Source organism: Corvus cornix, chromosome 1 (assembly GCF_000738735.6).
Source record: "Corvus cornix cornix isolate S_Up_H32 chromosome 1, ASM73873v5, whole genome shotgun sequence".
Classification (NCBI taxonomy): domain Eukaryota; kingdom Metazoa; phylum Chordata; class Aves; order Passeriformes; family Corvidae; genus Corvus; species Corvus cornix.
The window spans coordinates 74859263-74873343 of record NC_046332.1 but is presented as its reverse complement, the minus strand read 5'-3'; the positions used below and the strand labels follow the sequence as shown (position 1 = coordinate 74873343).

General features: G+C 38.8%; 1 protein-coding gene across 1 annotated transcript; it reads right to left on the bottom strand.

The window, feature by feature from the left end:
- Positions 1-289: 289 nt before the first annotated feature.
- LOC120410356 (translation initiation factor IF-2-like) lies at positions 290-12560 on the bottom strand. Its single transcript, XM_039555631.1, has 4 exons — positions 12545-12560; positions 11494-12214; positions 3961-4037; positions 290-2694 (listed from the first exon to the last, which is right to left on the bottom strand). Exons 1-4 carry the CDS (start codon positions 12558-12560, stop codon positions 2690-2692), a joined length of 819 nt encoding a protein of 272 aa, XP_039411565.1. The 3' UTR covers positions 290-2689.
- Positions 12561-14081: the final 1521 nt, after the last annotated feature.

Genomic DNA, 14081 nt, shown 5'->3' with positions numbered 1-14081 from the left:
CACCATGACACAATCAAATGAAAGGCAGCAATAATGTTACAGTTCCGATGAGTCAATTAGAAATGCCATCTTGCTAGAGGGCACCTTTCACCACAATCTGCATTGTTCAGAGAGCAGTTCAATTAGACAGATAATGCAGTCCAAACAGAAAATTTTAAAGACCAAGTTTAAAATTGGTGTGCATCGTATTTTAAATTTGATTATAACATGGATTTCTGCCAAAAGGAATAAAAGGCTGTTTTACAGAAATATTTTAGTGATACATTTTATTCAAGACTTAAAGGACAGCATAGAAGAAACCATGAAATTGAAGGTAACAGAATTTAAAATGAATTGGCTTAGACAGAAGTTTTATGGGAAGGAAACAAAAAAAAGTTATTTTTCTTTTTGTTTATGTAAGGGTATTGCTGCTTCCAGCTGGTTACAACATTTTTGGCCTTTGGTCTTATGAAATGGTATAAATGACACTAGCTGAAGTTGAAAGGTCTCAAAGAGAGTCAGTAACCTCACAGCATGATAAGCTAAGAGAAAAGCACATTTCAGAGCTTGTGTGTGTTTAGTGATACATGAAACAACTATACTTATGAAACTTTCATTTTGCTCTAACTCTTGGGAGAAATATACTGCTGTTCAAGTCTATTATCACCCTGTTGGGCTCTCATTTGTCATAGTTTGTGAACAGTCAGCCTAAGAGAATGTATGTAGAAAACCTTCAGAATGACCAGTCCTGTGACTCTAAGGGTGGAGGTGGATGATGATAATTTTTGGAAAAATTTATTATTTTAGGTCTGACGCCTTTCTGTATGCTTAACATGCTTTATTATTCCAATATTTTTTCTTATTAAATTATTTCCTAATAAACCTGGTTTATAAAAATACTGGTATAAGCAAGCTACCCTGACACGCAATGATAAATTATTATCAGACCAACTGTGCATGCATTCTCATAAAAGCTGAAGACCTGTTGAAAGAACACTTATTTTTTAACAAATATCTCAAATTCTTGTCCCAAACCAGGGACAAGACATTACATTGTCATTGACTTTATTGCTCATTAGTAGAACATCTTCAGATGATCCCCTAAGGAAACAAGACTCCTGTGGCAACACTCACTGTGTGGGTATGGTATGTATATGCTACTAACTTAATTTCAGTCACTTTCTGCTTGATCAGTTACTTCTGACAGAGAGCTGGAAGTACCAGAGGTATGTAAGCTCAGAGTTTTCATAAAAATTGGTACTTGGGAAGAGAAGACCCTATTAACATACATAAAAGAAAATCTTCAGCATGAATTCAGCCCATCATAAAGGCCAGGGACTGCAGAGGGGAAAGAGCTGTAAAAACAAATCAAACCAAATAAGCAGCTTAGGTAGGGCTAGCAATTCACTGCCTGCTACAAACTTGTCAGTACAAGAATTCAACTTACCTGACTTGGATATCTTGTTCCCACCTACACCTTAGATAAGAGTTACCTCACCATCACTGGACATCTGAGAGTTATTTACCCAGACTAGTCATATTGGCTATGTCTGTAGTGTTGAGTGAAACATGGCTAAAGACTAGCCCTGACTAATGGCACTGTTCACTCTCCAGGACACTTAGGTACTTTTTTGAGAAGGTCTGCTTCTACAAACACATGAAACCCAGGTGTAAGGTATCTGATAAAGATAGACAGAGTTCAGCTTCAGAATTTAATTGATTCTGGTGCTCACTTAACAATTTTAATGTCAATAGTTGCTTCCACATCTTATACAGTGGCTTTGGCTAGGAGAAAAAAAGTTTTAAACCTGAGGCACTTCCAGACAGTAAAGAATTAAGTATTTTAAGTATGTATCCAGTGTTTGAACTCATTCTCTGATGATTTTTTATTTCACAATATGGTATCCATGGTCAGTGGAACTAACAGACATTTCCAGAGGATGAGATGAATTGTCCGAGAAAAGACTTAACCTTTGCTGTTGATGACAGTTGAAATGCATGCAATAAGCTTAGACTAGACAATCTGCTTTTAAACAGTTTAAATTAGGTATGATTAATCCCATCCTGGAAGCTACTGAACTGTTCTCACAATACCTGGTAGTCAATGGCAAAGGCTAGGTTTTTTTGAAGATGCCATAAGGAAATCCAATTAGCTTAACTTTGCTTGTTAAACTGAACAAGGCAGAATCACCCTCTTGTGAAAAAAAGTCTGACTATTGAACATACAGGAAACTTAACCACTTGCTTTAGAAAGGTAGCTTCAACAAACTCAAGGCATTTAGGTGTCTAATAAAGATGAGAAGATTTCTTTTTTAAAATTTCATTAGTTCTTGTGCTCATTGAAAAACCTTAACAACATTAGAGTTATTAAATTTAAGTATTTAGTATTAAAATAATATTTATACAGTCATTTTTATTATCTGTTACACAATAGCAGAAGATAACAAAAAAATTACAAAACATGCAGGAGAAGGCAAAACTTGACCAATTCTAACATGTCTCATTTTTCATGTATACTGTTAATATAATTTGTATTATTAAGAACTTGTCTAAATTGAGGAACCTAGGAACATTTTCCATCTGGTGGATCCAGGTGTATGATCCAGCTGCTTTCTAGTTGGATGACAGCAATTATAGGTCTTTGGATGAGCAGAGAAGAAACTGTGGTGTAGTCATTAAGACCCCTTGCTTGTCACATCATCTTCTTAGTTTATGCTGTGACGATTTAAACAGAAGTTTAGGAATGGCAATTTTTGTGGGGGGTGTGTGTATATACACATACATATACCACACATATATAAAAATACTTCTTTAAGAATATCCATAAAACATTATAAGAGTTTTTCAAACAGTTTGTTAACTAGAAGATCATTAAGGTAGAAGAAACATGCAAATAAATGATACAGAAGGAATCAAACAAGCTACCTGAAAGAAAAATGAGGTCTACTTGATGGAATTGCTCTGAACAGCAGATATGTCAGACTGAGAATAATAGCAGAAGACAAAGAAAAAAAAAAGAAGAAAAGAGGATGCGTTTGTACCAGACGGAAATAAAATTGCTCAAGGCTGCAGCACTGTGGAGGCTTGGGAGAAATGGTAGTGTTTTCCTGTCCCTGGGAAAGCTTGGAGCTGATTCCAAAAGGCAGTACTCTGGGCTGTAGCTGAATTGTTTCCTCAGTGTCTATGGCTAACATATACACAAGGAAACCCTTAGGATCAACCATGAGCAGACTTTAGGGAGTTATTTAAAGGCATATTCTAAATCCCCCTTTGACTTTTTTAATGCCTTTCCTAACTTTTTAATTCTTTTTTTCAATTCTTTCACTGAGCAGTTTATCCTCCTTTGCTAGGACAATCTCATTTCCTCCTTTAGGCTTTTCTGCAAACTTTAGCAGAATCACAGATAACAAACAGATCATAAGCCCATTAAACCAATGGCACTCCCATTAAAGCAATGATCTTTTATTTGGTTATCATCTGGCTGCCAATGACCTAGAGCAAACCCTGAGGCTACAGCTGTAGGAATAAATGAAAGGGATAAGGGCTGGTCTACTGGTCCTGATGGCAGCAGCAAATCTACCCACAAAGATAAAATAATTTCTCATTTCCACACAGGATCACCTCTTGCTTACTGCCCAGCAGAGAACAGTCTCTGTCCAGTGGTATTTCCTAGACAGCATCTAAACATTGTCTGACAGAACCTCATGAAGGACCGAAAGCAGAGAAGCTTGTGTGCTAGCAAATTGCATTATACAGGAGATCATTTGCTAGTGGTGCTTGAGCATATATCCCCTCATCCTGTTTTTTAGTACTACGGACGTCACAGAAGGGTCCAGGCATGACTGAGGGGATAGCATTTTTAACAATTCTGTTTCCTTAATTATCTTAGGTTATTACAGAATTTCTGTCTGGTCATATAATAGAAGTTGTCCATACTAGGAGTTGGGAAGTAGAGCTAAAAAGAAAGAAAAATATCAATACCATTCACTTCCCCCCTGTATATTTTAGGCTTCCTTCCAAGACTGTTTTTTTCTCCATCTCCTTCCTCCAAAGGCTTGCTAGAAGAAAATAGAGGGAAACAGCAATCTTTAGTATAGAGTCACTATTTCCAATATAAAACCAAAACCAACCTCCAAAAAAAGAACAGAAGTGCAGTTATGTAGAAAGTCCTACTTAAAACATACAAAAAAAAGACCTCCTCTGTTAAGTATTAAGGAAAACCGCGACATATTAAACACATTGCATTACAGAAAGCTATGTTCTTAACATATTCAGAATAATTAATCACTGGTTAATGGCATGCAACATACCAGTAGCCTTAGCTATTGTATGTCACAGAATACCTAGAATATTTTTAAATATTCACAAGTGGCTGCATTCATAAAATTCTGTACTTTAGGAAAAAAGTAATGAAACACACAGAGAAACAGACATGCTGGAAAGTGGATCTCTGTTTTTAACACAATTATTTCAGTAGTGCAGTTTTTCAGTTTTGTCTAGAAACCAAGAATCAAGAGGTTTAGCTCATCATGGACTTCTAAAGAATGGTTCAGAGGGGCTGCCACTGTCAGTGCTGTTTGAAGGCTGAGATTCTAACTCACAAAACACGATTTTATCTGTCTCAACATTTATATAAGGATTCAATAGATTTTCAGTCCATAATAGCTGGGATCATTCTTTTACACACTGGAAAGGAAAAGCTAACAAATAATTCAACCAAAATTTGGTTTTAGTTGGCAAAGTTTTGTCTGTAATGTACTATACACAATATTTTCTCTAATGAGTTCAAGCATCCTTCACAGATAAACATGATATTAGGCTGTCAATTCCTCAGCCAAAGCTATTTACTAGTGCCACTGTGCAAATTCCAAGGAGTCTGAAGTAGAGTAAAACTGAGCCATGTAGTCTTTGGTTTCTGGAGAACCGTTTGTTTAAGATAGACAGAAATTTTAGGGTAAGTGAAGTAAGAGGGTGCAAAGTCAGCCAAAATGAAATTACTTTTCCAAACAGACATAGCAACAGTTACTGCACACACTTTGTCAGTTCTATAATTTTGCTTTCTAAAAATAGGAAAGCTAGTAAGTTAAATAATAGTTTTTGGAAGTTTCTCTTAGCAGTATTTTGATTAAGATGTCACTTGAAGATGACAGTGCTACTGAAAATTTTAGAGCTGCAAGGATGGGAAATTAAAGGTTCAGCCTGGAGAAGAGATATATATTTATCTATGAAAATATTAATTATGTTTTAATAATTGTTTCAAATTGATATCTGATGCATCACTCCACATCTGCTTTAACTACCTCTATAATACATTCCAGTCTATAATCATCCAATATTGCAGGATTTTCCACCAGGGAAAATATTAACAGAATGGATGTATTGTAAAACAAGGACTGAAACAGCTTCTCATTCTGATTAGGAGACAGCTGAACCTGATTAGCATGTCTCCTAAAAATCTGAAGGACCAGAGAAAATCATTCAAAAGATGAAGGCTTATCCCTCTCTGGAAGCCTGGGCTTGAGATTTTGTTGAAATAATTCTGATGTAAAATGGATAAAACAGAAGAGCAGACCATGACAATGCAGCTAGAACCTCAGATATGGAAACAGTTGTGAGGAGACAGTAGAAAAGGGAATAATGTGAGAATAGAATAGAGAATACTCCAATTGGAAGGGACCTATAATGATCATCTAGTCCAATTCCCCCTGAGAGTTCCCTCATCCATCAGGGATGAATGTTTAATTTGTAAAGTTAGATTTACTTTGTTGACGATTTCTCTCTTCCTAGTGCTGTAAAAACATGGAAGTAGTTCTAAACAATCTATTTAAAACTAGTTACATTAAAAATTCAGGTGATATTAACCACTGCATTTTTCTGTTACTACGGCAATGAGTGCTTTACTAGGGGTTTTGCAGTTTTTAGGTTTTGGTGAAGTAGATGCCATAATACAACTTCACATTTACACAAAATAAAATCTTCTGTTACATTTTAAATTTTCAGTCTTCTTCTTTTTTTTTTTTTTTTTTCCATTTCTTCACGCTTCTGCAAGGAATTGTTATTTCCCTGATACATACCAGTTGATGCAGACTGTTCACATCAGCTCTTATAAATATATATAACCACTTTTTACTTTATCAATCTGAGATAGTTTTGCTCGTATTTTTTAGCTTTGCCGACAAGGTAAAGTTATGATGTAAAATTCTGTAAATTGATATATCTGTCAGTGATTCAAATGAGATATATCTTAAAATTACAGACTGTGAGTGCTGTACTGGGTTTTTATGTATGTTTTTGAGATAGTGATAACATCTACCATGCAGAAGAGCCCCAGGTAAATGCAGCTTTGGAACATGCTCTTGTTACACTATGTTCTTCCCAAACTCAGTATTTAGTACAACACACTCTCAAATGCTTGTTCATATAGCAAAGTTCCAGCTAATACATGGATCTTCCTGTTCAGCAGTTTTTGTATAAATTTTGGTTTTCATGTATATATTTGTTCTTTTGGAGTGATGAAGATTTCAATTTGAGACACTCACAGAAACAACTTTACAGTATTTGTAAATATTTCAAAGCAACTATTGAAAATCATGGAAAGAAAAACCCAAACAAGTCAAGTAGAAAAAGAAAGGCTAATACTCAGTAATCCAAGATACTGTAGATAAAACTTATCCTGGTGTATTTTCATGGCTATTCTGGCTTCGAGAAATCAAAAAGATGTTGAAACAGTTACATGTCAAAATATATAATCCAATAAATCTAGCTTTTTAGGAATGGAGGGAGAATCTACTCTGTTGATTATATTTAAATACAAGGCAAAGCTCTAAAGGACAGCTGGTGGCAAAGGGTAGGATGTGTGCCAGTCCTTTCCTTTGCAGTCAGTGGAAAGAAGCAGGTAATTCTTTGGTGTAATTTAACACATATTAAGCTGGCCAGATGAATCGTATGCCAAAAGTTCTCTCCAAGGAGAGCCTACCATGACTAGCTCAGATGCACTTGTTTGCATGACTGATGTCTACAATCTGCTGAGAGGAATTTTACCCTAAAAATCACTATGGAACAAAGGTTCATTGCTTTTGTATACCTGAAAGTTTTAAGTGTAAAAAATTTGACATATTTAGGAAGGTTTAAAATAAAACCTGAATTTGTTAATGTAGATATTGATATCACACATAAAGTAACCTATTCATAGAAAGAATAGTTTGTCTTACAGTTTGAATTTTAAAAAGCAATGTGAGCTGGTACTCTTTCCAGCTGTTTTCAAAGTAACGCATTCAAATATATGGAGTATAATCATGTTCTCAATGCAGCTGGGATAAAGTGGGAGTATTAACTCTGTTTTATTTACATAGATACCAGTGCAATGTTAAATTTAGCTGAAATAATTTGTCCAAATATGTCTTTCTCTAAAATTCCTTTCTTAATTACCATTTTGTCCACATAATGAATAAGGACTGTTAAGGTAATTTTCAGAAACACCATTTTCATGCCTTAAAACTTAACACAGTCTTTAAAAATATTTCTACCATTTAAAAACTATTTTTATTCTTTTTATATTCTGAGGAAATCTAAAATTATACTTGCATTAAAGCTATTTTATTCCATTTTTATATATGTATTGTTTATACATTAGTATTTATATTGTCTTTTAATAAACCAATAAGGTGGTAATTGTTTAACTAATTTCTTAAGCTTTAAACATAAGGCCTTTGGCACATTCTGAAATATGAAGAATAACCCTTTGATTATCATGAAGCTGTTCAAAGTTTAATGTATGACTGGATGTTGCAATTATTAAGTAACCACTGAAGCATTTCTAAAATAAAACCCCTCTGTTTATGGCCTTTCCTCAAAAACACATCCTCATAGAAAAAAATGTAGACTCCAACATTATTAACAGCAAGAATTGCCATTTGGTGTAACTGGGAAAGTGCTCTCTGTCCAAGTGTCATTAAAAGCACCAGTCTAAGACTAATTCCAGAAGTGCCCAACTCCATTATAATTCCATTATAAAAATTATGTGTAGACTTTATCATTCATGTTTCCCTAGCATTTTGAAAAGCTGAAAAAATCCCCAATCCATATAAACAATTAAACATGATTTAAATTTGGTTTTGGATGCTTGTGTAAATCTCAAATTAAATTTCAAAAGATACACCTGCTTCTGTATGAAATGGCATTCCTCCCCAGTTTACTTCTGAGCCCCCATCTCCTTATCATTCACACTATATAAGCATTAACTCATTTATGGTCTTTTTTCTGGACAAAAAAAACGCAAACAAAGAAGCCCAGTTTCTTCTGCAACAAAGCCAGATACAGTTTTGGGGACAGTTCACTCTACAGAGAGTTCTCACATTGTTTAGGTGCAACGCTACATTGCCCTTAGCAGAAACCTTCGTAGTCTACTTGGGCATGCATGCAAATACATATCCACACCAGCAGTTTGATAAAGCAAATCTGTACAATGCAAAAACAGTACTAGTTATTCTATTATCAGTATTTATTATCACAACACTAAAAATACTTGAGAACTTTCAGCTTTTTTAAAGTTGGAAAACATAAAATTTGGCCTTTTATCTTTTAAAAGATTTGATAACATTTTCCTATGCTCCCTTTTTCATGTTTAGCTTGAGCTGCTGTATGCCTGTCTCTGTGGTGCTGGAAAACAGCCAGTGAAATCCCAGTGGAGGACAGCACACGCCCACTCTGGTGTTCACATCTGGTTCCTGTGTGTTGCAGTGCCAGGCTTGTTGCTGGCACGTGCACTGTCTACACAGCACGAGAGAGAGGTAATTAATGATGTTTTTACCAAGGCATCCAAAGGTTTGAATGGAATGGGATCCCACCATCTGCAAAGGATGAACCACCCCAGCTCACTGCAGAGGGTGTGTGGATAGGATTAACACCCTTCCACACTCTCTGTCTCTGAGGCTATTCTGTGCTCTCAGATATCTTCATGTATCTCCATTCATGTTGCTGGTGTGAAAGGTTTGTTTTTTCCTTAAAAACAAACAAACAAACACCACCACCTTTAACACCACCAACGGAGCTTGAATAAAATTCAACAAAGGCAAATGCAGTGTCCTGCACCTGGGGAAGAATAAGCTCAGACACTAGCACAGGTTGGGGACCAACCTGCTGGAAAGTAGCTCTGTGGAGAAGGACTGGGAGTCCTGGTGGAAAACAACCTGTCCGGTTCAGCCTCCAGAAGAGACATCTGAGAGGGGACCTCTTCAATGTCTTGAGCGGGGAGGTTGAACTCCATGACCTCCAGTGGTCCCTTACAACCTCAACCATTCTGTGAGTACATGAAAACCTTCATGCATTTTTTTGTGCTTTGCTACAGGCTGTAGAACAATATTGAGGTCATTAGGGTGAAGAAAAATGTCATTCAGACATACCTCTTTTATTCTATTACCACTTTGCCTTCAGAGAGGATTGAGAACATCCCTGGGAAAGGAATTCCCTGAGGCCATTCTTCACCTCTGAGAAGGGTGTTAGTACTTGTTTCTTGCTTAGTTATCTTACATTTTGAAAAGGGAGCTCATGCAGGTAGTATCTACTTCCCAAGGAAAACTTGATATTAATGGTTTTCTGTGGATGAAGTTAACTGCCTGAGCCACAGCACTCCTGACAGAAGCCAGCTGAGGGCTCAGAGCACAGATAAGATGTAGAATGCAACAATAAATATTATTTAGTGTGAGATCCGGTGTGAGTTCATTTTTAATTCCAGTCATCCCAACTGGCACAGAGACACTAACCCTGAAAAAACATTTCAGCAGGTATTTTGTTGAAGAAACAAATACTGTGAACTGTGTTAGGTCACTTATGTAAATGAGATGTTTGAAGAATGAGAAAAAAGATACAGAGTTGTAGATTTAATTATAAGGGTTTTTTTATTAATACATTGAAATGTATTTTTAGTCTATGACTGCTGAACCATAAATAAGTAACTTTCCAGATCAAATCTCACACTTCTGGATGCTACAAAACACTATCTTTTTTCTTGGCTAAAATGCAGGGAAGCTGGGATGGTCTTTTAATGTATTGAAATGTATTGATTACTTATAAATCAGTAAAATGACAAAAACACCCAAATTTCTTAGCTATCACTGTTAAACACTGTTTGCAAAAATATAAGAAAATTTCAGCTGCTTAGTCTTTTCTTCCTTGTTAAATAGTGCAGTTGGGTATTTCTCATTGTAGGTGCCGACAGTAATGCTTCAAATTTCTACTTTTGACTACAGTTAAAGTTTCTGTGCAAACTAAAAGTCAATTTTGCTTCAAAAAAAAAAAAAAAAGAAAAGCATGAAAAACCACACATGTTGGGACTACACTGGAATTTGCTAAATTAAATTTTTGTTGTTCAAGACTCATTTCTGCTTCTGGAGGAGGCCACTTGAATATAGTGAAGAGTATTATCACAAATTCAATTAATTTTGTTTATACAGTATCTTGATAAATTAGGCTCTGTACTCAGGAGTTAAAAGTTCTTATTGGTAATGTTGCTCCTTTGTGGTACTGAGGTAAAAAATTCACTGTTGTTTAGATTCAGATTTATCATTTGATTACTCCTAGTATCTATCCATAGATCTACATGCACTCAGGAAGCATAACGTAACACCCGCTTCACTTCAGAGATCCCAAATGGGTCAACTAATTTATTTCATAAGTAGTTGAAGGACAGGGATGTCTATAAGCCAAAAATTCCTGTATTAAGGTACCGTAGTTTAACCAAGTGGTTTAAACCAGGACATAAGATTTGTCCCAAAGGAAATTTCTTCCAATATAGAAAAAATGAATGCTTAATCTCATTCACCTAACTATGAAAGTATTTACAGATGCTGGAACATACAGAAATAATGTGCAAAAATAATAAACTATGTATGGTACTGTACCCTTTGTACAACATAAATACAAAACTTTATTGGTATGTTACACTACTTTTTTTTTTTTTCCTTTTATGTATATTCTTAATTTGTGTAGAGACAGAGATGTCAAACTTGACAAGCATACCAATAATGCAGTCACTAAATAACGGCTGGAAGGTTTCTGGAGGTTGTAAGAGTCCAATCTTCTACATGAAGGAGGACTGTTACGCCACTCCAAAGTCAGCTGTGATGTGACTGGCTGAACAGAGGAATTCCTGATTACAGAACTACTCACAGTAGTGCTGTTTGGTCCGGAAAAGTTAGCTACATACACAGACAGAGTTCAGCTCTCACAGTGAAATGTAGCATCACCTCCGGGGCTAAACTCTTTGAAAATGTTAATTACCCCCTCACGTATTTCACGCTGTAGGTATTCATAGTCTTGAACAATCCTCCTGACTGAACCTCCCAAGCCTGCACATGTAGCACTTTTGCTACATCACCTGGCACTACCGCCACCTTCCTAGTAGTCCTACAAGTAGTTAGAAGCAATCACCAGGCCCCTCCTCTTCCCAGGATCACCAAAGCCCAGCACCCCCGCCCCCGCCCCGTCTTTTTTGTAGGGTGTGTTTTAGGCACCGACCTGTTTAGACACCCATTACCGGACCAGTTTCTCCTGGGGGTCCCACCACTGCCTGTCATCTGCCAGCTCCCAGAGTGCAATAGAGGGGCACTGTAACTTTCCTCAGTCTCTTGGCCACCCTTCTCGTACGCGATCGGCCAGTGACGGGATACTCTGGGCCCGCGCCACGGTCTCTGCCTGGTGCTTTCCTTGGGGCCAGCCCCGAGCCCATTGCCCGGGGAGCAGTTTGACGCCATAGCGAGTGCAGACCTTGGTCCTTCCCCGCAGAGGTGTCTGCCAGCCTCGCCACTCCTGGGAGCTTTCTGGCCATGACCCAACCCGGGACAAGGCGTTTCTGCAGCCGCAGTGGCGATCGGGACACCTCTGAGTGCCGGTAAGGGGCCCTTTGTTCCCGGCACAGCGGCGCGGCGTCGGGGCGAGCGGGCAGCGGGCACAGCACCGGCAGCGGGGCCGCTTCCCGGCCAGGCAGGCGCGGGTCTCGCTCTCGGCCTCCCCTGGCTGCCACTTGCCGAGGAACGGGGGCCGGGAATCGCCGCCCGGCTGCCGCTCCCCGCAGCTCCCCTCCTCCCGGGACACCCCCCGCCCCTCGGCCCTGACGGGAGCCGCCGGCACCGACCGAGCCCCTCCCGCTGCCGCCGCCGCCGAGCGCCCGGGTGCCCCCCAGCGGCCGCGGGACGGGCCCGCGGAGCCCCGGGAGAGGGCCGGGACGCCCGGCCGGCTCCTCCCCGGGGGGGTGAGGGGCACCGCACCCGGCGGGACGGCCCTGCCTTGCCCTGCCCTGCCTTGCCCTGCCCTGCCCTGCCCTGCCCTGCACGGGTGCGGTAGGGAGCGGCTCCTGATCCCGCTGAGGGACAGGCTGCGAGGGCGCCGGGCTTTCCGCAGGAAAACGGGATCCAAGGAAGTCGGGGGAATCAGATGAAATCAAACGAATTAAGCCGGGAGGGAGTTTTGCCTGCAAATTGTGAGTGTCAATAATCCAGGCTCACACTGCTGACAGCAGATTGGTAACCCACAGCGGGTTTATATCTGAATTGGTTGGCACTCCCCATACCCCCAGCTCTGCTCATTCCGTTTGTTTCAGGAAGAGGGTTCCCCGTTACTTAAGGAAGGGAGTGATCCATTGTATGCTGCCTCTTTAAGATGCTATATGTAAAGTTTGGTTGCTGGGTCCCTTTTTTTTTTTTTTTTTAATGGATACCAGATGTCGGGAGAAAAAAGCAGTTTATGTTCCAACAAGCCTACAGAGTGGATGTACATTTCTAGCTGTTAGCAAAACACTTGCTAATTACAATGCTTCCTTCTCTTTAAAGCACGGATAACTTGCAGAGTCCTTTTTGCTAAACTGTGACTGAACGTTATGGTACCAGTGCTAATTTTTTTTTTTTTTTTCCCCAAAGAAACGGTTCAGTAAATGTTGCAAATTCAACTAAATTCACTAAATACCTTAGCGGAGATTGGGAAGAGCTAGTTTTGCTTTTTGTTTTCCCTATTTGAAAGCTAGAGAAAGTGACATCCGAGTCGTGAACAGATGGCATCTATCAGTCAGCACAAATCCTGCCTAACGTCGGTGTTACAGTATAGTACTCTACTCAAATGAACATTAATTTTGGAAATTAAAATGATTTTTAAGGAAGTGTGTTGGACTAATTTTGTCCTTGTGGTATATTGCTTCAGTTATTACAAATTTTTATTTTTGGAGTGGCTGGGTAAACAAGTATTTTTTAACTCATTTATAATTCTTGAATAAATTGAAGGGGTTTTATTTTATTGAAGAAACTCAAGTTTTAAGTAAAGCCTCTGATAACTGTCTGATAAGAAATATCCAATGGATCACTTCTGTTCTTCCTATTATTCACTAGACAGACTGGTCTGTCTTTACTTCTGGGCTAATAGTGGTTTTTGCAGTCCTATTTAGTCTATTTTGCCTTTTCAGTAGCGTATCAATCAGTCTTTCTCCTATTTTTTCCACTTGCCAGCCCACCCTCTGCCCACATGCATGGGAAAGGGGAAAATTGCCTCACGTATTCTTCTTCTTCCAGCCGGCGAGTAGGAGGTGTTTTATGATACCTTATTCCTCTGTAATAGGGAAGTCACAGAATTGCTCTACTACATACAGTTATTTAAATCTCTTTTTAATCCAGAAGTCTATGTATGCAATTCAGGGGAAAAGGTAGTTTTCAAGAAAGTAAACAAGATTTATAACTTTGTTCAGAATCTAGTTTGTGTATGCTTACTGATTAGGGTTATGGTTCCCCCTTTTTTGATAAACCCTTGAGAACAACTGGAGTAAAGGCTCTTCATGAATTGTTTAATCCCCACACAAGCTGATGATGTGGTGTGAAAGAGTTTACAGATCTTTCTCAAGCTTTGGGATAGGGAAGGAAAAGCTTTCACTGTCTGTGGGGGCACAGCTTCTCTTATCACCCTTTTGCTGTGGGAAGCAATGCTCCATCACCACCTGGGAGCTCAGGGATGCCAAAACTCACCCTCCACTCCAACCCCTGGAGCTGTGTAACAACCACCACAATCTGCTCTATGCTCCCTGATCCCCCTGGCTCACATTTCTCATGCCACCTAGCATCACTGCC

What these genes read in the sequence shown, in the direction of transcription:
- LOC120410356 (XM_039555631.1), bottom strand. An exon ending in GGTAATGGGTGTCTAAACAG is followed by an intron (nt 4,038 to 11,493) that starts GTCGGTGCCTAA and finishes ATTTTCTTCTAG; the next exon opens with CAAGCCTTTGGAGGAAGGAG.